This window comes from Colias croceus, chromosome 8, assembly GCF_905220415.1.
Source record: "Colias croceus chromosome 8, ilColCroc2.1".
Taxonomy (NCBI): Eukaryota; Metazoa; Arthropoda; class Insecta; order Lepidoptera; family Pieridae; genus Colias; species Colias croceus.
In genome coordinates, this window is record NC_059544.1 from 9362716 (window position 1) to 9388321 (window position 25606).

Sequence of the window (25606 nt, forward strand, 5' to 3'; positions counted from 1 at the left end):
CACCTGTGGCACTTAACGTTATTTTTATTGCGTACCTTCATCACAATCAATATTATCAAACTGATTTCTTTAATCTACTATTTGATTACATTTCGAAGTGTATCAAAATACCAAAGCAAGCTGTTATGAACTCAGAATAAGATGGATAACAAGTTCATTCTCAACAATTTGGGGTAATTACATGATATCTTGCGTAAACAAACAACTAACGACGTAGACATTTTGCATGACCTCCTTTTGTTTTGTATGCTTTTACTAATTCATAATTAGTATTTCTTTTATTTAATGATCGAATAAGCTCATAATTTAAACGTAATTACTCTCAAATCTTGCCCTGTAGTGGATTCTTATCGATAGTTATGTGATAATCACTTTTACTGTTGTTGTTTTCGACAGCAAGATGTATGATAGTTAACTAATAATTCTTATTTAACCCTCTTTTAGTACACAATGTACTCTCAGTTAGTTGTGATTCACATACTTGTACCATTTTTAATCTCTGATTAACTAAATATTGTCATAACTTTCATTTTGCTGACCCAATCTAAATGTACTTTCACAAAGTTACATTTCCGTGAGGACTGAGGTTCCATTTTGCAAATTTGAATTTTCCACAGCAAATGTTACACAATATGTAGTTTACTAATATTAAAAATGCAAACTTTTAAATAAATAATATCTATTCTGCAACAGATGTTAAATTATATATGATTGCATAAATGAATGTAGTAATGTACCTATCAAATAATTTTGTGAAACCATCTATAAGTTATTTAATTCTACCAAGAAAAATCAACAAGTTGTTATGTACACAATACATAATATATCAACAATGTTGTTTTCTCTGTTCTTGATATTGTCTTACAATACATGATTAGATGATTATTATTCTTATCGTGAACTAACAATATTCTATTTATTTTGTTTTTAATTGCTTGCCTCAATGCACTCTGGTTTTGTTTAGTTAATTTTTTATAGTGGTAGATAAGATTTTATGGGTGTACAAATGTTAATAATACAGAATTTAAATTGATCTGTACAAATCTTCATGAAATATAATTACATAAATTTTATTTTGTTGTTGATGTTGTATAAATTGTTTTTTATTATCCTAAATGAATATCTACTGATATCTTTATTTCATACTAGCTGTGCCCCGCAGTTTTACTCACATTGCTCAGCTCCTGTTGGTCTAAGTGTGATGATATATAGCCACTGAAAGAATTTTTAAAATCGGACCAGTAGTTTCTGAGATAAGCGCATTTAAACAAACAAACTCTAGAGCTTTATAATATTAGTATAGATATTGTGACATCAGTAAAAATCTTATTTTATTACCAGTTTTCTCAAATTATATCTTCAACAATTCTGCTTCTACTAATGATGTTTTCTAGTGAATAGTTGGACAATATTTATTTCAGATAAAAATTCTTTTAATGTTTTGTTTCTTTCCTTTAACATTTTTATCTAAAGGGAAGTCTTATCCACATTTTCATTATTGCATTGTTGTTCTAAGATCATGAATAAAAATAACTGGTTACTGGAATATATAATTTTTGTAGTGTTAACTCATTTATTTGCACAGTTCATTTGAAGCAGAAGTTTTGCATAATACATTTTTATGATAATGATTGTTTACTTAAATAATAAAGTGTTATTGTCTGTAGGTGAAACTTCCTAGAAGTTTCGAAATTCCTTGTACTAACATTTAATAGGTTTTAAGAGGAACGCTACACTATTAAGATTACAAGCTCAGTATACTTAAGTTCTGTGGCATTGAACTGGTCTTGTCAAAGTATCATGCACGTTTGTAAATAGTACATGAAATAGGCAAGTCATGACTTCAGTTCTATCCTTATGAATGACCGTAACCTTCTAATTGGATCATCCTTTGTATTTTTACAACAAGATTGTAGCGTTCTGATTTCAAAAAGTACAATTGGCGACTTCCTCCGTGTCTGTCAGTCTTGCAATCAATGTAGCAACCATCCGCCGAGCTGGTGCAAAGTTCATTGTATATCTTGTATGTCTACGTCACTTCGCCTCGATGCGAGTCGCGAGTCGTAGCTCGTCAGTCGTCGATCGACGAAGTACGAACGACGATCAGTGTGTGCGCGAGAGTGCGGCGATACGCACGTTAACGCCGCCCAGCTCCTTTGTGACGTATTTAATTCCATTGTGCTAAAATGAAAGTGGATAAGGACTCCCTCGCCGGTCCCGTGGACTCAATGCCCATTCTGTCGGACAGGAAAGGCAGCCTGAAGGTGACGATCACCCCGGCGCAGCCGAAGACCCTGACACATCTGCCGAAACGACCCCCAGTTGACTTGGCTTTCACGGACCTCACATACAAGGTGCAGGAGGGAAGAAAAAGCAGTGAGTACCCACTTATTAGCTAATACACAACAAATAAGTAAAATACGGTTACACTATTTAGGTACGGCCAAGGACTGAATATTTTTCCAAGAAAAAACTAGTAAATATATTATTTAAAAGGCGGTTGATTAAAATCTTCAAAAGTTTCCAGTTTTTCGCCTCGTGGACTTTGGCTCGAATAATCATATTATTTGTATTTATACCGAAATGTTAATTAAGTAGGGTCATTGCGCCTGTTCGCGTCCACATGCCTATTCGCGTCCATTTTGCGGATATCTTTTAGAAAATTCACGAAAATAAGTATACTTTAAGTAAAATTGTACTAAGAAAAATTTCCGATAATACCTCAATATATAAGAGACATGCACACATATTCAAAAAAAGCCTGCGCACCGCCTATCCTATTTAAAAAAAATATTTAATTTTGGCTATTAAACGAAAGAGCTAAAACGCGCGGGATTTTGAGAAAAAAATAGTGCGCAGCGTCGCGTTTGACGGTAAGTATCTTATTGTTAAATGTCAATTTTTGAATATGTAACTGTTTCTTTACTTTGCTAACAAAGCATGGAATAGTATGGATTATAAATCAGCTTATAACTTTTACAATTAATAGCTAAAATAAGGTGGACGCGAATTACTACACCGAATTTGTACAACTTCCATTTTGCGTCCACGGTGGGCGCAAACTATACCTATAGTGCATGACAATAGAACATATTGCGTCCACGTTGTTTTTCATTACGTAGCAATGAATTGTTTGTTAAAATATGTATTTAAAATAGATTGTAAATTTTTGACTAAGACTACAAGTTGATAACTTAAATTTTCATACAATTTAATTTTCACATAAAATAATTTTTATGCTATTTTTTCATTTTAAAATGAGTATTCTAAGAATCAGACTAGTGTCTTTGAGAATGAGAGTCAATAAGTCTGTGGTTAAGAAAATAATAGTATAAACAAAAAATAAATTTAATAGAAACTAAAAAATAGGGTAGGTAGGTAATCTTAACAGAACTGATTATTATTTATTTACATAACGTAACTTTATTTTTTGTTAATTTTTAATTTTTTAGTTCTAATAATAATGAGAAGATAAATATAAATAAAATTTTCCAGTTTCCTTACAGTGAATGTTGATTTTAGGGTTCCGAACCTCAAAAGGAAAAACCGGAATCCTTGTAGGATCACTTTGATATCCTGTATGTCCGTCTGCCGGTCTGTCTTTCTGTCAAGACCCTTTTTCTCAGTAACGCGTGGAGGTATAAAGCTGAAATTTATATTGAATACTCAAGTCTACGGTCCCTTGAAGCAGTGAAAAAATCAAACTTATAAGCCAAAGTAATCAAAAGATACAGCCTTTTATGCTGCAAATTTTCGCAAATTTCGACATTCGCAAGGGAATATAAAACCTACAGGGTACTTTAGATGAACACAGACACTTGAAGTTTGGTACGAAGCAACGTCTTATAGCACAAATAAGGGAAACATTGAAAAAATAATCATTTGCAGTTAAAACAAATGAAAAAAAACAGGTTAATACGGAACCCTCGGTGTGCGAGTCCCACTCACATTTGACCGGTTTTTATTAAATAACTATATTCGTAAATAAATAATTTATTAAAATCTAATTTTTATTTGCATTTATCTGATAAAAAATCACCCAATACACTCTTAATTCCTTTTCTAAGCTGGTGGACGCGAACTGGTCCACAGGTGGACGCAAACTGGAATTTTTGGACGCGAACTGGGTAAAACGCCTAATTCTGCTATTTGTCTAGATAAATAAAAACCACATGATATTTCCAAGACAATTGAAAGTAAATCTTAAAATAGACTATGTAATGAACACGTTACATAAATTTTGCGTTGAAATTTGTTCTGGAACATTTTTATTTTCTCCTTCAAACTTTCCAACTGCACTAAGTGGACGCGAACTGGCGCAATTACCCTAGGTACGTCAACGTTATTAATTCTGTGATTATTTTGTAATGATGTCTTTATCAATAGTAGTTCTAATTGGATGCTAGAAGCGATTTGTTAGTAATTTTCCTTCAATGATAAATTGTGAGATAAGTTGAGGGTGATATCGCGTAGATCCGGATTCTAAGGACAATATTATAAATAATTCGCTGCTCTTTATCAATGAGTTAAAAATCAAAGCTTATACAATTGTTATCGCGGTCGTGACTAAGGTGTAAAATACATGAATTAAAATTTAATATATGTATTAAAATTTTTAAACGTCTATATGTGTAGATTTACCTTTATATGTAAACCGCGCTTTTGTACGCGGCGACGGAAGTAAACAACTTCTTTGTGACTTTGGCAACAAAGGTTCATTGTTTTGTTTTAAAGTGGCTTCTATCGTCGAGATAAGAGAGTTCACATGTTTTTTTGTGATTCACACCACTTCAAAGTTCGTACAAAATATCGTAGATTACGAATATTATAAATACCCATAGTTATCTATGACAAATATTGAATAAGTACTTGTTTCAGCCTGAATCATCTCTCGAGTGGTAAACAGGTTCAAACTAGAAAAACTCTGTTATAATTCAGCCAATAATCTATCTGTGTCACTGTCAAATGTTATCCAAAATTGATTAGCCGTTAATGCGCGAACGAGTAACAAACATCTATCCATTCATCCTTACAAACTTTAATATCAATCGCGTTTAGCTACTATTATGTATTCTGTGATCAATCTATAACACAAAGGACCTATAGGATAACCCATATGAAGTAAACAGTTTCTTGTCAGATCGCAAGCTACTTGTTAAATGTATGCCTATCTAACTGTATTTGGTGCTCCTAGAGTGACAATATTAATATGTACCTACAAATACCTACCTACTTTTAAAACTTACCTACCTACTAGTATGTATAAAATTTTTCTTGATTCATTTATTGCATTTATTTACCCGACATTTTCAATTAATTTACGTATTTCCTATTGGACATTACGGTTCACATATACTAGCTGTGCTCCGCGGTTTCACCCGCATTGCTCCGCTCCTGTTGCGTTGGTCTTAGGGTGATGATATATAAGCAGCCTTATAACCTTCCTCGATAAATGGGCTATCTAACACCGAAATAGACCAGTACCAGTAGTTCCTGAGATAAGCGCGTTCAAACAAACAAACAAACCCTTCAGCTTTATAATAATTATTATAGTATAGAATATAGATTATGATGCTTATTACAACGAGAATACTGCATTTTAATGTTATTATTACAATTCCAAAGAACCAGAATTCATATAAAATTAATCTTAATCCGTTTTAATTTTTTCAATATGTACCTACATATTTTAAAATCATATTTTTTGAAATTTACGCTTGAACAAAAATACCGAACAATAAAGTTATTATTGTGAATGTCTTTTGAGTAGTAACGCACACAATTCAGTAAACACAATATATTGTATTTGCACTGATAATGGTTTTATGAATTTATTTGTTTTAACGATTAACATTTATAAACGAATTCTCTATATAAATGTTGTAAACGTTGCATTATGTGAAACTAGATTTCCGCCCGCGGCTTCGCCCGCCTTTTTCAAAGGAAAACACGCATAGTTCCCGTTCCCGTGGGATTTCCGGGGTAAAACCTATCCTATGTGTTAATCCAAGTTACCCTCTATATCTGCTAAATTTAATTGTAATTGGTTCAGTAGAATTTGCATGAAAGAGTAACAAACACACACACATCTTCACACACTTTCGCATTTATAATATTAGTAGGAAAGATAGCAAAATTTTATGAATTTCAAAATTTTCCAATTTTTTAATTACACCTGGGTTTTGAACAGATAGTGAGATTTGGAAATATTTTTCGAGACGTTTCTCACTTTTTGCACAGAACCGTACGATTTCAGGTCTTATATTTAGTTTATCTCCAGATTAAAATAATCTTCTATAATATAAAAATGAATCCCAAAATGTGTTGGTAAGCGCATAACTTGAGAGCCCGATTTCGTTAATTCTTTTTTTATAATATTTCTTGAAGTTCGAGGATGGTTCTTATGTAGAGAAAACGTGAATATGTACCACGGGCGAAGCCGGGGCGGACCGCTAGTAATTAAATAAGATTTTCGTTAAACCATGGATATGTAAATAAGTAAATAACTTAAAGGAAGTTGTTCGCCTCTCGTTCACATCTCAATGTCAATATGTTTTGAAAAATACACGTTATTCTTGTTTCATATTAAAACTCGTTTTCCCCAACATTAATGTTTCTGAATTAATTATTATTGTTGAGGCAAAAAATTACTGTTCATTTATCTTTAAGTTTTCCTCAGATGATTTTTGTGAATATCCGATTTCAATTGAGAAATAAGATGCATGAACAATGCTGAATTGCTTGTTCAATTTTGATTTCATAGAAACAGTTCTTATGTTTATATATTTAAGCAAAATATTTGTACTTGGTCTGGTGGACAACTCCTTATTTATAAATAAAAGGACCTGTTAACCGGAGATTATAAGACTGTGGATTTTGCTATTCTTCTGATGATAAGAATATTTTAACGAGTTCTAAACTCATATTCTATCAGATAAATAAAATTAAACCATAATTAATGAAATACATCAAAAATAAATTGTCCGAACCGAACGGTATTGCCTTAACCTCTGCGACCCTTAACATTACTATGCTGTTTCACTATTTCAATCGCCACTATGTGTCAAATTATTTTCTGAGACAAGAATTATTAGAACTCCAAAAAATTTACTAAGAGATAATATCGGGCTTCTTTGAGATATCATCTGCATCTGGTTTAAATTATTGTCTAAAGACCTGCCACCTGGATAAAACTATTGTCTTTTGCCTTATCTATAACAAGCTGCTCCGCGCGGTTTCACCCCTGTGGCTCCACTCCTGTAGGTCGTCGCGTGATGATATATTGCCTATAGCCTTCCTCGATAAATGAGCTATTTAACACCGAAAGAATTTTTCAAATCTGACTAGTAGTTCCCGAGATTAGCGCGTTCAAAGAAACAAACTCTTCAGCTAGTGTGGAAAAATGACATCGCTATGCACAGGTCGTCTAGCGCCATTGCTTTCCCACATTGGACATAATACTGCTATTAGACATCTTGGTAAGCCCCTGATGAAATAAAATCTATCAAATATTTCATAGTATAGCTTTTCGTCCGTGACTTCATTCGCGTGCGTCTAATCGCACGACAAATTCATTCTTCTGAAGAATAGAAGTTAGGATAGTGAAGAATTTCTTCACTATCCTAACTTGCTTAATAAAGTTTATATCATCCTTCCTCTTAAATCGTTCACTTCCTGAAGTGTTTACATCTCTAAATCCTTTACCAGGATATCTATTATCTTAGTTATTATCCTTATTATAACAAGTAGGTATATATCTATAGTTATTATCCTTATAACCAGACTTAGTCTTTTATTAAGTTGTTGGTCTTTTTATTTTTTCAAATTACTTGATTTGATTTAATCACCATATTATCCTCGTCCATTTTATGATATGCATTTCAAGATAAGTTTACTGCATTTTTTTGTGGATTATCAACTTTTACCATTTCCAAAACCACAGAAGGACAAACTATTTGTATATATTATGTATTTAACTATCTGTTTTGTGTCTATGGACGCAATATAACAGTTTTCACATTTTCACATATATTATACACACGCACAAGGAATACATATCTTTTGGAAGTGGGAGTCGAGCATGCTTCGGCACGAATTGGGCCACGCTCGCACCGGGGAAGGTACCACACCCTCACAGAATATCGGCGCCATAGTGACAGTTTACTGTCGCGTTCCGTTCGGTGAGTGAGGGGTCCGGAGGCCCACATCCCTTCCCATCCCCTACCCATCCTCTCCTTCCCTATCCTCATTCCCTCCTATCCTCGCCCCTTCTCCCTTTCCAAATCCCTTTGAGGATAGCAACACATCCACTTCCCAGTGGAGTGGATGCTTATGGGCGGCGTGTATCGCTTAACACCAGGCGACGCGTCTGCTCGGTTGCTATCCTATAGCATAAAAAAAAAAAAAAAATAATAATTGGCTTGCTCTAAAGGTACAAGAGTCAAGGCTTGAAAGAGTAATTAATCTCAACTTATATTACGTCAATCGAGGCATATAGAATGATCATTTGACATTTCCGTTAAATATGCAGATTATATTAAAAATGTATTTAGGCTTGATTATAAATTACTAGCTGTGCGCTGCGGTTTTACCCGCATTGCGCCGCTCCTGGCCTTCCTCGATAAATGGGCTATCTAACACCGAAATATTTTTTCAATTCCGACCAGTAGTTGCTGAGATTATGGCGTTCAAAACAAACTCTTCAGATTTATAATCTTAATATATATAAATCTCGTGTCACAATGTTTGTCCTCAATGGACTCCTAAACCACTTAACCGATTATAATAAAATTCGCACACCATGTGTAGTTCGATCCAACTTGAGAGATAGGATAGGTTTTATCCCGGAAATCCCTCGGGAACGGAAACTATGCGGGTTTTTCTGTGAAAACGCGAGCGAAGCCGCGGGCGGAAAGCTAGTATTAGTATAGATTTGCAAGTATAAGTTCGTGTTCGGTTGGAATCCTTTCTCGTATGTCAATTTGTATCATAGTTCTATTGATTTTATAATCATAATAGTTATGTCATGCCATTATGGAATGGTATGTATTTATTAATTGGTTAACGATTGCAAATAATTGTTACCAACAGGCAACATGCTAGATGTCCAATGTACATACTTACATCTAGACTTATAAATTCATACCATTATCTTTGAAATCATCTTAGTCGTTTATCGTTTCTTACTTTTTATACGTTGCCTTTCGAAACTACAATCATAATAATTAGAAAACGTAAATAATAATGTTTTAACTTTAAATCTAAAGTAGGTAAATATGTAGAATTGAAACTAACGTATTACGTTTACACGCAGAACTTACATAAATGGTTTTCCCTTGGAGCAAATGTTAATTACAATAATGGAACATGAATTATAATCGAGATTTTAATGGATTTTAACATTAAAATACTATCCATACCTTAATATTATAAATGCGAAAGTAACTCTGTCTGTCTGTCTGTTACTCAATCACGCCTTAACTACTGAACCAATTTGCATGAAATTTGGTATAGAGATATTTTGATACCCGAGAAAGGACATAGGACATTGTCTTATCTTCCTCGTCATTGTGACGTAGGTAAGCTGCCTTGTATGTAATATTTTAAAACAAGTTTTAATTTATTCCAGCAATCATCTCTTTTTATTAAGCAAAAGAAATAAGCTTTCTGACTTTCCGCCTATATCATAAATATGTTATTCATCCGAATGGTTGTAGATTTTTTTTGATAGATTTTTTTAGTAGATTTTGATTTGGTTGTAGAAATTGTATCGATAGTTTTGCACGCCTCATAAGCGAAGCGTTGAGGTGGGTACTACTGTCACTTCGCGCAAAACATCTGATTTTTCAAACTTAAAATGTCTTTATGTATCATACATTGCACTTGTAAGATAATACATACACACACATATTAAGAAAAAACACTATTTTTAACATTCATGATATTTTTGATGTCATTTTTGTTATTTAAACTAGTTAAAAAACAGTTTAAAAAAGTTCTGTCTTGGACGTCCGTGTGTCTGTATGTGCGGAGGATTTTCTTGTTAACACGATAGCGACCGAAATACTTTACTAATCGAGTCTTTTTTTTTCTCTTACGCTTGAGTATGCTCAGGAATAGAATCCTTTCATTTTTCAGGGTCTGATTCGATGTGGTTTAATTGTTATTAAATAAACAAAAAAAATATCGACTTTTTTTATATTTATAGTGTACTCAAAATTAACCATTATAAACTCGATTCTTTATACTATAAGCCTAGGTTTAAAAAAATAAGTTGGTAGTCAGTCCCTTAAACCTGCGCAGTTTCACATCTAGGTGGGGCCACAAGAAAAATAGCTCAATTATTACGGTACCGCTTTCTTTACTTTTCCAACTGTTTTGAGACAGTACAAGAGCATTGGCACATGAGAACAAGTGTATCTACATACTTATATTATATACACCTTTATAAATAATCAATTTTATTGTAAAGGATGAGATTATGAGGCGTGCACTTTTGGATTTTCCAAACTTTTTTTAAGTATAGCCATAGTCCATACTAGTAAAAGTAAACTTCATGATTTAAAAATTAAAAGTAGTAACAAAGGCAATAAGAGCAATTAGTCCATCATATAAAATTATAAAGAAATGATTGGCACGCTGCAGCTGCACTGAAAGCGAAGAGATAGCTAAAAGGCGGATTTAAACTCGTATGTCATTGAAAAACACAATCTACCGTTCAAATCGGCTTAGCAACTGATATACATTGATATAGCATATTAATCAGTAGCTAAAATGATGTGGGAATCGAGCAAAATTCGGCATGAATTGGCCAGCTCGCACCAGGGAAGGTACCACACCCTAAAGAAGATTGGCGTGAAAAGCTAATACAAAATAAATATAAAAGAAATAGTACCATAGAATAAATTGTAAGAGATTCTTTAGCAAGGATGCTTCTGTTTCGAGCGATGGGTAGAGACAGAATCTCGTATCCTTCCCCTTTCCCTGTCCATTCTTTTGTTCCCGTCAGCTCTTAGTCCATTTCTTTGTTTCCGTCGTCAATCCTTTCTTTATGCCCTGCCGCGGTAAAGCTATCGCATGCTATGCCTTCAAGCCACACCTCCGCCCGTCGGAGTGGGGAGCGTGAGGTTTTTTCGTTACGGAATTTCTCGATTCTATCCCCGCGCTCAAGTCCCGCGAAAGAAGCTATGCAATAGCTTAAAAAGAGCGTGTGTGTCGAGCACACGTGTCAGAAGTGAAACTTCTTTGGTACGAATCAAAGATACGAAAATCGTCGCCTTACTCCATGACGTGACAGTATAGCCATAAGACCTTGAAATTTTACTCTCAACGCACCTAAAGAATTTTAACTTCAAAATAAGAAAAACAGTATGGAGTATGTCAAAGATACCAACCAGAGTGATTCAAGGAAAGCCCGAATTGAAGTATTGTGACGTGTCACGGAGACTTCCTGTTATTAACCACTTGGAGTGCGGGCATTCCTTTGCGAATATGCTTAAACATTCGTAGCCCAATAGCTTATAAATATAAAGCTAGATATCTTGTAAAGGTTGTAAACTTTTTAAATAATGTTTTTCATTTGGGTGATCGTTTTTATTTTTAGGCTCACACCCAAACGTTTATTCATGGAGACTGACTCCTTTTAGAAGCGCTTTTGAATCGTAATATGAACACAGAATTTTTTACTATTTAATTTTTTTCCACGGAAACGGATAGCAGTTTCGACGACAAGAAACTGTTCAGCTAAAAGAATATCTTGTTTCAAGTTCTCCAGGGAGTAAAAGGTGCATAAATAATAATAAATATGATAGGACATTATTACACAATTATAATAATTAGTATATAATTTTCTTGGTAGACATCACTATCCCACATGACGACAATCTTGTTAAGGCCGATTCAGATAAACGGCTCAAATATCTGGATCTGGCGCATGAGGTTGTCGAGATGTGGGGCGGTGTGTCTGCCGAGATAATCCCCATAGTTGTGTCCACCAATGGGCTGATTCCTTCCTCCTTAAAACAATATTTAAGGAGGTTGGATTTACCGGTAAAGCCCATGACAGTGGGGATACAGCGGGCAGTCCTGCTGGACAACGCTCGGATAGTCCGCAGGTTTCTCACTCAATCGCCCTAGGCTCCGGCCGTCTGGCCACTCAGCCGGAGTTGTTTAAAACACCGCCGCGAGGCGAGATACTTGCCCCCCCAGTATATAATAATAATTAATATATAATAATTAATTAATTAGTATATAATAATAATTAGTATATAGTGTAGTGTGCATAAAAAAGGTAATAATTTTAACAATCATTTGTGGTATGGTGGTATTTTAACAATCATGTCTGTCTCACGCCGCGCCGCAGTAACCTCAATATAGTTAAAGAAAAGATATAATTAGAATTGTAGAGCAAAAGCCGGCTTTAACTGAAAAAGAAAAATATTTATTGAATACAAAAATTAATACAGAACAATTACAGTATGGCTCTGTCTTCCTAGCTAGGAAAATCCTGTGTTAAGGAAGACAGTTCCTTCCCAGAGAACATATGTTCAGTACAAAACAAAGATTACATTAAAGCAAAAAGAGAAGGTAAAGTAGTAAGAGTGGTAATTTTTTTTCCCTTACAGACTAAGTAAAAAATTGTGCATATCTCGTAGATGTAGTACATATAATATTTTTAATGCATTTAATTAATTCTTCATCTCATGTTCATGTAGAGTAACTGGTTATGCATAAATAGATTCCCTATTAGTTGTACTTCCATTTTATAGAAGTACTGTCGCCATTTTGAATTTTTTGAAATTGAATGAGAAAAAGTCGATAAATTTCCTGTGTTAATTTTATCAATATATTCTATATAATATAATAATTTATGCGTATTTTGACATTTGAAGATTCCGTAATAATTTGACTTTTTTGTATGCTTTTGTATGTCTTCTTCATCTTTAAAAATCGTCGCTAGCGTATAATTTAAATCACTGAAGTCATGACAAGGTCTGTGTAGTTATGACGTAGATATCTAATAAAACTGGTTTTAAGTAATTAGTATTACTTGATTAAAACTAACCCAATCTTTTATTAATTATGAGGAATTCTAGACGCTGTTCTTAATGTATTCGCGAAACACGATTCATTTAATATTTTTTGTTTATCTTAAACAATTTTATGTTACTCCTGTAGTCATTTGTGAACAATTTCTTTAGGTTTGATAAATACATATATGTTTAAGGTTCAATGTTTCAAGTTGAAAAAATGAACCTTGTACGGACGTCTACGTGTCTGTCATTTAAAGGAGAATGGCAAACTCCCATAGGACTCTGGGCCTGATCGTTACACTGATGATTTATGGGTGATTAAATAGATAAAAATATACAGACTCTACGAATATAATAATTATAGATCTTTTCTATGGGATAGCAGAGATATTGGGATATTGATTAAGATCAATTTTGAATATAACGTTACTAAGGCCCTTCTGCCATTAGGTACGATTATTCTAGAATACGATACTCGCGTAGAATACTACTTAGATATTTGCTGGCTACCCGATGCTCGCATATTATGCGACTGAAAAATGACTAAATTCATCATTATTGTGCCTCGTTTTTGTGGACCGACGTTATAATAATAATAATTCATTTATTTATTGCAACAACAGTTACGTCGTTATGTCGAGCAATCAGCATTGCACGCAGCACGCAGCAGCAGCACGAAGAAGCTCTTACAGTTTTTCTTTTTTATAGAAATAGAAGACGCCAACGTAAGAAGTACTGGATTCATCCATATATTGAAAGAAACATAAATTGTAGAGTTTTTGTAGCCGAACGAGAACTACAACATGATGATTAGATATTTTTATCTTTCTAACGAAGAGATACGCGCGAGAGTCGAGACGCGATGCAAAAGCGAGCGACATACACGGTGAGTAGTGCTATACTAGTCGCGGACGTGTAGGATACCAGTAGCGTAGTGTGCGAGCCTACATAAAAATGTATGTGAGATACTCCGCGGCGACTAGTCTCCGAGACTTGCAGGATACTTGAATCGCCTATGCGTATCGTAATGGGAGAAGGGCCTAAAACTTCACTCAAATGTCAAACAACTAACATAAACAAATCACTCATCACTGACACAATTATGATTAATAATTTGACATTTTATTAATGGCTAATTACCTAAATAAAAATGTTATAATTATTATTGATTAAGTAAAACATGTTTTTATTTTATAGAATGATCTAAATAAATTAAGATATGTGTTAAAAATAAGTTAAGTTTTGCTTCTGATTTATAAAGCATTTGAATTCAATAAAATTAAAAATAAAATATAGACATTCATTCGTATTCACAGAACAGTAAAATTCGTATTAATCGATATATTCGACTTTTTTACTCCTGACAACACTGACAATCTCTGCTTGATAAGACCGGTAGTCATAGAAATCTAAATAACAATGCCGGTAGTGAACACATTATCTTTTTTTTCAAAGATTTGTTTTCCCATAGAATCAGAAGTAAATATTTTACCAAGAATTACTAAAAATAACATAATGAATTTTAAATATATTATGATTTCTGTAACAGTTAGGCCCAGTTTCGCCATTCTCCTTTTCGCAACGAAATTACTCTATTGTTAGTAATCTGTAGTTATTTGAATAATCAGTATAATTATTGACTGTTGATACGTCCGGTTGTATTGTTGTATCTATTTTGATTGTCCTTATTATCAATTTTTTTATGTTAAACAATTTTAGGTCATTTTTGTGGAGTTATATGTATACGTATTCCATATAATAAATTTAATATATCTATTAACTTTAACTTTTAATATATCCATTACTTCATTGTATTATAAAATGAAGGTAAAAGAGTACGCGAGCGCTCGGTTGACACCGATAGTTTTTTTAAATACAGTCTCCGATCTGAATAGGTACATATAATCATCATGAATAGGTCCCATCACCTCTATGGGCTAGTATGAAAGAGCGCGCACGTAGCGACGCAACTCCCCATAGAGTTGATGGGAGAGACAAAATAGTTGCGGAGACAATTAAAGTTGCTCTTGCGCGCTAGGTCTTATAATGTGAGAGACAGTGCACCCATTATGTCAATCAATATCAAATAACATTTATAAAATGTGTACAAGGCGTGTTTCATCACAAACAATTTCCCAGGCATAAATCCTGTTAATGATAACTATTATTTTTATTACAGAAATATTTCCTTATCGCGGCTTTGAAGGACACGTTTCAGCGGTTATAGATATCGCCACAGATAACGCATTAATTAGAAAAAATAAATAAGATATTATGTGATTTTTAATTTGCATAAAATTAAATTATTTTATTTTGAAACAACAGGTCCAGTAAACGATGATCGCTAGAGAACCCAGTTCAGTTTTTAAATCTGACGATCTTAACAATAAAAATTCATAGTCTATTGATATTGAGGACTGGTTTTATAATAACTAATAAGATGCATACGTTATATAATTACGTGGTATCAAATGATACAGTATACTGTCTGCAAATTCATGTTTCTCATCCTGTTAAGTAATGATTTAATTACACGATTAATAGTGATTTCTCATTGTCATGTACCTATGTGTATAATTTTAATTTTAATTGCCTTTTTGAATGCACACTGTGTGTTATAAACCAAAAGAAGCTAAATGTGTATAAAGTATAAACAATAAAACATTAACTCAAAGTAATTGTTATCTGTATACAAACACATGGTTTTAAATAAAATTAATATATATTTTTTTTCACACTTGTTTCATGCAATAAGCTCCTCAGTTCGATTTCCAGTGGAGACGAAGAAAAAAACAATGTCTCGATCTGGCAGGACATAAGGCTGATCAGCCTAGTTGTCCCAAAGAAAATCGATCAGTGAAACAGATGTATGCATCATACACATACACCTGCCCCTTACTATATAGTACCCTTACCCCACTTGTTGACATGGGTCTCATTCTACATATTATAAGCAAAATAATACTATGTTACCAACAACACAATATTCTTCTATCGCAGATGTAAAGACGATCCTCAAATCGGTGTCCGGCCGACTCCGGTCCGGCGAGCTAACGGCCATCATGGGCCCGTCCGGCGCCGGAAAATCCACACTGCTCAACATATTGACTGGTTACAAGTAAGTAAAGAAATATTAATTATAATTGTTTATTGAGGTGAAAATTCTTTATCGGGGTTGGAAAAAAATTTAGTGTAACATTTTTTCGTTACGCGTGACATTTTTCCGTTACGCGCCATCTTTTTCTTATCCCTACCACGCGTGATTCGACGTATTTCTGTAAAGTTGCATATAGTAAATTATTTTTTGAAAATTAAGGTCATAAAGAAGTTTCACTTCTTACGTGTGTATACTAGTACACCCACACATTTTTTGTAACGTTGTATTTAAATAGGCGTTTAGGTTATAGGGCTGAGTAGCAATAAATATGATTAAGTATATGAAAAAGTGGTCGGTAGAACACGAGTCTAAACAATGAAGATTATATGGGAACATTTTAGAGTAGCGAAAAATTTGATTATGATACTGCGTCTTTTGTTTTACTGTGATGCGTCGACAGTTAGACATTATGAAGTGATAACTAGGTAACTTAATACTGTAAAATTGGTATATATGTACAATGTTATAAGTTTCAAAATGCAGCCTAATAGCATTATTTTTATCTTAATGTCTTTGCGTGTGTTAAGAATACTTAATTCCAAGTAAACAGCTGCTATATAGAACAATAACAAAAATAAGATAACATAATATAAAGGGGTGAAGAATACACATAGGGTCATTGAGTGGATAAGGTTGGAGTATGAACGTATCAAATATGTATGAGAAAACTATACACAAACACAAATTCGTCTTACAAATTCGTCTTTTTAACGTATATGTACTAAAAATTTAATAGATGTATGCCCGTTTTCACCAACAACCCGTAAAATTTAAGTGTCACCTAAGTCAATTTAGGGGATACCTAACGTAAAATTTGCTTTCACCGACAGATAAGTGTCACCTAAGTCAATTTAGGGGATACCTAACGTAAAATTTGCTTTCACCGACAGATAAGTGTCACCTAAATCGTTAGGTTTGGTAGTGATTTGAAGGGTCCCTTAAACTAAGGAACCCTACTTAGGAGACTGTTTAGGGGTTATTGGTGAAATCGGACAGTAGACTCACTACACATCCATACGGAATTTTTACGACAAAAATAAACAAATAAGTCTATGTGAATCACCAAGTGCAAAAAAAAAAAAATCTAAATATAGGTACCTACTTATTACATCAAAACACTTCAAATAATTGTTTAAGTTTGTGTAAATATGAAGGCCGCATACAAAATCGTAGAGGGCTTTACACAACCAATATTATTTGCAATCGCCCAAGTATTTGTATAGTGCTTGTGTGTACAGAACTCAAAAATAAATTAAAATATTACAAAGTCATATAAACGTGATAACGTCTATAAATAGAAGCCACATGAGGAAAGGCATTTTCAATTTTCAGTGCCAAGAACGTAAATATGGTACAAAATAATATGAATTATAGGAGAAATTTTGTAAACTGATTTCAATTGGGAAAACTTTCGCCAATTGTGCTAAACCCTCAACCGTCAACCTATGGTTAATATTTATGGTTAATATTTTTTGAGCAACAGTTGATAAACATGTTGCTGGAAAATTAGTTCAAATCACGCTCCATGAGCGAGAACATTTCAACAAGTCTGCAACACGCATTGTTTTTTTATTTTTTTTTATTGCAACCCCGGCAATGGAGCAGGCGACCCACTTGATGGTAGGTGATGGTCGCCGCCCATGACAGTTCACAACATTAGGGAACGTATTGCCGGTTTTTAGGTGGAAGAAGGCTTTTGAGGTGGGTGTAGGCTTTTTTCTTGAAGGTTCCCATGTCATATTGGTTGGGGAACACGGAAGGTGGTAGTTTGTTCCACAAGAGTGTGGTTCTAGGCAAGAAATGCCGTGCAAAACGCACAGTTGTCGAACGCCATGCATCGAGATGGTGACGATGATATTTTTGTTTGTGCCGAGCAGTGCGGTGATGGAATTCTGCAGGTGGTATCAATGCAAACAGTTCCTCAGAACACTCGCCGTTGTAAATGCGATAAAACACACATAGAGACGCAACATCACGCCTCAAAGCCAATGGATCGAGCCGATCGGTGAGCTCAGGAAGGTCGACAATGCGGCAGGCACGACGCTGAAGGCGGTCAAATGGAAGTAATTGATACTCGGGTGCTCCAGCCCACAAGTGAGAACAGTACTCCATGTGTGGCCGAACTTGTGCCTTGTAAAGTAGTAGGCGATGAGCTGGCGTGAAGTACTGTCTCGCTCTTGCGAGCACCCCGAGTTTCTTTGAGGCTAATTTAGCCTTGTCTTCCAAATGACCGCGAAATTGTACGTCACTCGCAATGTCGACACCGAGAATTCCGATGCTAGGCATGGCTTTGAGCGGAGTATTCTGGAACTTAGGGGACACTGCAAAAGGCCTCTTCTTAGCTGAAAATGCGCAAACTTGTGTCTTTGAGGGGTTAAACTGCACAAGATTGTTTTGGCCCCATATTGAGACTTCTTCAAGGGATTTCTCAATTTTAGACACAAGTTTTTTTCGATGCTCATCCACTTGCTCCTGAGAGAGATTTGCAAGACCGGTATATGCGGCGTCGCCCGTGCTATCGTCGGCATAACAATGTATGTCACGTATTTGTAACATATCATTGATATGTAAAAGGAATAGCGTAGGCGACAGCACGCAGCCCTTTGGAACACCAGCATTCACAGGCAGGGGCTCTGAGCATGATCCGTCGACAACGACCTTAATGCTTCGTGCCTTGAGAAAGCTGGCGATCCATGTGCAAAGTCTCTCAGGGAGTCCGTATGAAGGCAATTTGGAGAGGAGCCCCTTGTGCCACACCCGGTCGAAAGCTTTGGCCACGTCTAAACTAACTGCCATGGCTTCCCCCTTACTCTCAATTGCAGATGCCCATCGATGGGTCAGATAAACCAGAAGATCACCAGCCGAACGACTGTGACGGAAACCGTACTGGTGGTCACTTAACAACTGGTGATCCTCTAGATACTGTAACACCTGGGAATTTATGATGGATTCCATCACTTTTGAGAGCAAGGAGGTAACCGCGATCGGCCTATAGTTTTTTGGGTCTGAGCGCGTACCTTTCTTGGGTATAGGGTGTACCAGGGCCGTTTTCCAAGTGCTTGGGACTATAGTGGAGTTGTAAGAGCATCGAAACAAACGCGTAAGAACTGGAGCCAATTCTGGAGCACAGGTTTTCAGAACTATTGCAGGGATTCCGTCTGGCCTATTCGACTTATGAATGTCAAGTGATAGAAGGACTCTACGCACAGCACGTTGCGTGAATTTAACGTCAGCCATCTTGCTGCTGCAGTATGGGATGGTAGGTGGTGCTTTTCCTTCATCATCCAAAGTCGAATTCGACGCAAAGAGTGTGGCCAACGTATCGGCTTTCTCGTTTGCAGTGTGGGCCAGGGTGTCGTCATCCCTACGTAAAGATGGGAAGGATGATTTGCAAAAGTTCCCCTGGATAGCTTTGGCAAGGGACCAAAAGGCACGTGTACCTGAAGGGTAGCGTGCTAATCTCTCGCCAATTCTCTTGATGAACTCTGCCTTGGCCTTTTGAATGCTCTTCTTGTATTGTCGGGAGGCAGCATTAAACCTTTTTTTTAGATCCTTTGCGTTAGGGTCCTTTTTTGCTATGGCTTCTGCCCAGGCCTGAAAACATTCCTGTTTAAAACGGGATGCCGTTTTACAGGGCTTCCCAAACCAGGGCTGAGACCTGCCGCCAACGGGTACCACAGAGTAAGGAATATAGAGTTCCATACCCTGTGTGACCACATCAGCGACAGAGTCAGCGCAAGCGTCAGCATCCTCGGACACAAAGCAAATTTGACACCATGGGTAGGACGCAAAGAAGGTACGCATGCCGTCCCAATCTGCAGATCTATAATGCCAGACACGACGGAAACTTGCTGGTCTTGACCGAGATTTGCGTACGACAGGCACGGTACACCGCACCAGGCAGTGATCGGAAGACCCAATTGGAGCTTCAACTGAGACATGGTAGTCGTCTGGATGAGAGGTGAGTAAAAGGCCTAAAAGAGATGGTGTTTGGTCCTCCACGTCGGGAATCCTCGTGGGTACAGATACGAGCTGAGATAGGCCGTAGGACAACACAAAGTCATGGAAAGTTCTACCCGCATGATCTGTGGTTCTTGATCTTAACCAATCGGAATGGTGGGCATTGAAATCGCCACCACAATTTCGGCGGAGGGAATCTTCTGCAGTATATCATCGATCGTATCTTGCATGTGCTCGGTGAGGCGGTCGGTTTCGGCATTTCCGCTATGACTCCTGTAAAGGCATGCGTAAATACGGGGGTGATCACCGCAGTCTACGCGAAGCCATAGTATAGACAGGTTGTCTCCAAGAATGCCAAGGCGACGGCAACAGATATCCTCTCGAGCGTAGACGCAAACTCCGGCACGCGGTAAAAATAAATGTTCCAGCGTGTAGCCCGGGAAGTTTAAGTAAGAAGTATCAGCAGAAGAGGAGATCTGCGTTTCCGTCAAAAAGAGTAAAGCCGGCTTAGCCGTCTCGAGATGTTGATGAACGGCATTTAGATTTGAATGAAGTCCCCTAATGTTGCAAAAGTCCACAGTTAGTAATGTGGAAGGGGTCGCCGATAAAGGCTTACCTTTTATGCCTGTGGCTGTATTGAAAAGCGGAATTTTGCCCCCCCCAGAGTACGCGGGGCAGCCTGAGCGAAGACACTCAGAGAGGGATTCTCCAGCATCGGTGATGCTAGTACCCTCCTGGGGTAGTTCTATATTTAATCCCGCTGCCATTTTGTTTGTTTGAAGGGGGTAGGGATGGGGTGGAATTATTGGGATGGGAGGGATAAAGAAGGGAATGTTGAGGGAAGAAAGGAGAGGAGTGGGAAGGATAGGGAGAGGGATAAGGAAGGGATACGGGCCTCCGGCCCCCCACTCACCGTACGAAACACAGTAGTAGCTACTATTTCACGCCGGTTTTCTGTGGGGGTGTGGTATCTTCCCCGGTGCGAGCTGGCCCAATTCCTGCCGAAGCGTGCTCGACTACCACTTGTTGCCAGCAATTCCATAAAATGTTGCTTCAACTTTATTGTTGGCTTGTTATAATTTTAAGTTCTTCTTCTAAATCTAATATATAAAATTTCGCGTGTTAGTTAGTTCGGATCGGCTTGAAAATTGTCATGAAATTTTTTGTCCATATCGGGTAGATCTGAAAATAGATGAAACGAAATGGAAAATAGGTGTTGGCCATTTATTTTTGATACCTCTAAGTGATAAAAGAAGGTTGGAAGTTGGAAGAACGTTTGCCAGTACAGCTGTTATACTATTAAAACCTTTTAATAAGGAACCTGACTATGTTTTTTCCTGCCTATATACGGTGTCAGAATGATGTGACATTTACTACGCATAATCTTCATTTTGCGGCGGCATCGGCATCGTGGCGGTAATTTAACACTATTTACTAGAACATTAATAAAACGTACTAGACTACTTGCACGGATGACAATATACCTACTGAGTGTTTGTGTATGTTGTTGTGTGCACGTGTCTCACGCCTCTGAACAAAAACATATAACTTTGTAACGGATACATATCTATGTATCCGTTACAAAGTTATTTTTTCCCTTTATTTATGTTTTGGTTGAGTTTGGATAAAATATGAACCGATAACTGGTAACAATATTGAACCTAAATTGTGTTCATTGTTTCTGGAAATTAATGTGAGATTTCTTCTTGTCTTGACTATTCTTTTCTGTCGGATTTCATTGATGGTTATATTATTTCCATGGTATCTATTTACTAGAATGACTATTTTATAGAATAAATTTAGCAAATATTGTTGACGTTATCAAAGCCTAATCGCTTTATAATCCTAGAGAACTTTCGAATACGTTATTATTTTCAATTTTTAGAAAACATAGACATCGATTAACGGTTTTCTCTCGAAAATGAATGTAACTGTGTACAAAGCCGTTATCTTTATAAAAATACTTAGAAAATTTATCAACCAACTGAGCTATTACGCGCTTTTTGTACTTTCTCTCCAGCATCAGCACTGCAAATACATGTACCTACTTCTAACAGGTGAAAGTAATATTTTGCGAGCCTAAGCACTAGATAGATTTAGGGTAAAATATTGGTTTGATTTAAATACGTATGCTATTATATACATATTAGTAAATTTTGTGAGAACCCAGAAGATATGTTCGCTGCATTATTTCAACTATTGTATCATATATATATATATATATATATATATATATATATATATATATATATATATATATATATATAGATATCTCCACGGGCACTATGTTGATCAAACGTGCCATATAGTTAGTAATTATTTGATCCGTTTTCACTTGTTGATCCGGTTGGTATTTGTGGATCCATTGCCACACCACCGTCCGTATGTGGATCCGAACGGAGCCACAAGTGTCACCATCAGTAATAATAATAATTACGTGCTTTTTATACAAATCCACCTTTTTTGCGTTTTAGCTCTTGTTGATCCGATTCAAATGAGCCAATCAGAGCCCACCGAGCTCAGCCATTGGTCGCTTGCGGCCTTAGCCATTTGAAGGTTTAAAGAAATTTATTCCCATTACAGAAACGTATGTTGCCGTTCGCCTTCCATAATTTCTTCGGATCTTCAGGAGGGCAAGATAGCTAGATCGTCCATTAGGATAGTGGCGATTTGATGTTGAGATTTTAATATTAATTGTATTTATGTTTTTATGTAGCACTTTGCGGATGAACATACACGTATTATAAAAGTATAATTGTTTTAAATTCATTATTTTAGTGTCGTCGTCGATTTTATTTGTAGAAGTTAAAAAAGGATAGCTGTTAGTTTTAATGATTTTATTTTGTAAAATTTGGAGTGGCGCTAATTTATTTTTGTAAGCACTCCCCCATACTTCTATTAAATACATTAGGTGCGGCTTTACTAAGGTGTTGTAGATGGTGTGGCGTAATTTATGAGGAATGCAAGAAGTAATATTACGCAGAGATCTAAGAAGTGCTGATAATTTATTTTTTTTTTAGGTGGTCGATGTGATAATTCCATTTCAGGGAGCTGCCGATTCGCAGATCTAGGTTATAATTTTGTTATGAGCTTTGAATTTAGATATATTTATTTTTAGTAGATTGCATTGAAACCATTTATTTTATTCATTTTGTGCTTGCGCTATCATGTCATGTATAGAGGGACCAAAATAAAACAGACAAGTGTCATCCGCATAAAGTGTTAGGTGACCTTTAGCTTTAATCTTGTAAATTATTAATATAAATTTAAAAAAAAAGCAATGGGCCTAGAATCGAACCTTGTGGTATGCCATATGTAATTGGTAAGGGAATGCTATCGTGGTTATCTATTTTAACTATTTGTGATCGATTTTTTAAATATGATTTCTGCTTTACCATTAATGTTAATGGATGTTAATTTCTACATTAAAAGTTCGTGAGAAACGGTATCGAAGGCCTTTTGTAGGTCAATAAACACTCCCAAAACTATATTGTTTGCGTCAATGTTCTGTTTTATTTTAATAGTTAGGTCCATAGTCGCTGACAGAGTGTTACTTTTTGGCTTAAATCCGTATTGACGCACTGAAATAAAATTAAACGAGTCTAAATATTTTTCTAATCTCGTGTGTAAAATCTTGTCCAATATTTTTGACAATACTGGCAAACCGAAATTGGCTAATAGTTACCAGGTTCAAATTTTGAGCCACTCTTATAGATAGGAGTTACCTTCGCTATTTCTAAAGAGTCCGGAAAACGTCTTTGACTTATGGCTTGGTTAAAACAGTCGCTTAAGCTATGATTTAATTTTTCTTTGATGCATTTAATTGCTTTTGTAGTATTACCATCAAAACCGTACAGTTTGAATTAAGGTTATTTATAATTTTATATTTTTACTAGCTTCGGTAGGTCTGAACTTATTAGTGAGGTAATTTTTTTAAATTTCGTAGTTGTCTTTAGATTTCCTCTCCTCTGAGTTATAAGATGTCGATTCTGGGAAACCAGCAAAAATTACATTTTTTTCGCGGCTCTTTCTGTCCCGTAGTTCCTTGATTAAGTTTTAATTTATATGAAGTTGATTTTTAGACGTAAAACCCGATGGGTTGGCTGACTGATTTATTGATTGAAGATTTAATTCCAGTGATTTTATTTTACTCTCACCCTGGTTTATCTGGGATTCTAATTGAGAAATTAAGTAGCAGTAATTATCATACATGCTGAATGCTGATGACTAATTAATTTCATTGATTTGATTCGTATTTTGGCGAATTAAATTCAAGGATTGTTCGTTGGACGATTTAATTTCGGTAATTTGTGTTTTTACCTCAGAAATGTTTTCATGAATTTTGTTTACTATTTGTTCATTTGAGCATACATATTTTTCAAGTAATGTACTAATACGGCGGCTCAACTCCGACCGAATATCCTTCATATCGTCACTACATCTGCAATCTTGTTCTAGCGGTTGTTTCCGTTTTCTGTAAGTAATTTGAGTATCAGTTGGCATAGAACTCGTAGAAAACGAACTTAGCTTCGATAGGTCGGGATGCGATCCACCAGCAGTACCCACTGCACCACTGCTGATTAAACGTGTTGGCGATCTGCGTACACTCATATTTACTCCGCAATGGATAATTTGTGCAGGAATATGAGTCGTCATTTGTTTGACCTAAATCTAGCATTTTAATTATTTTATCAGATTGATATCAGGATATCAGAATCAGGGCAAAGGCGAACGCTACACGTCAATAAATATTATGATAATTATCTTGATATTTACTGATGATTCAAGAGGTAGGTTGTTATTTGTAGGATGCATACTACTTGAGAATTATCACCGTCACTGTATGACGAAAGGTTAGTCCTAATATCTATCTTTTTAGGGTTCCGTATTTTTAGTTTCACAACGTTTTCTATAAGTTTCAATTGAATTACGGTCGACTTCTTCAACTTCCATAAGACTCAGGAGATTTTTTGCTTGCCCTAATTTCATATCCCCATGTCAATATCATGCAAGTGCATATAAATGGAACAGATCAACATACGACTAATGATTTGGTATATAAAACAGAGTCAAAAAGTGTTTAAGCATTTCAAAATTTGAACCGTTACGAAGTCGAGTTTGTCTAGTCTAGGCGGATTTAGTAATGTATGTACTACAGTATTTGTTGGCTCCGTACACAAACATATTATAGTTAGGTATAATGTTCCATACATTGCTAAATCCGCCTAGACTAGACGAACTCGACTCCGTAACGGTTCAAATTTTGAAATGCTCAAACACTTCTTGACTCCGTTTTATATACCAAATCATAAGTCGTATGTTGATCTGTTCCATTTATATGCACTTGCATGATATTGACATGGGGATATGAAATTAGGGCTAGCAAAAATCTCCTGAGTTTTATGGAAGTTGAAGAAGTCGACCGTAATTCAATTGAGACTTATAGAAAACGTTGTGA

The 25606-nt window shown here is 35.7% G+C and overlaps 1 protein-coding gene across 2 annotated transcripts in view; it reads left to right on the forward strand.

The window, feature by feature from the left end:
* The window catches only part of LOC123693534 (ATP-binding cassette subfamily G member 4-like), a 53112-nt gene continuing 27506 nt past the window's right edge, over window positions 1-25606 (forward strand). Inside the window, exons 1-3 of one of the 2 annotated variants that reach the window (XM_045638692.1) lie at window positions 1-173; window positions 2249-2376; window positions 16032-16149. In XM_045638692.1, the coding sequence (XP_045494648.1) occupies window positions 142-173; window positions 2249-2376; window positions 16032-16149 (278 nt within the window). In that variant the 5' untranslated portion in view covers window positions 1-141. Of the gene's footprint in view, window positions 174-2065; window positions 2377-16031; window positions 16150-25606 lie in introns of those variants that run through there. The other variant, XM_045638691.1, reaches the window with a different exon arrangement.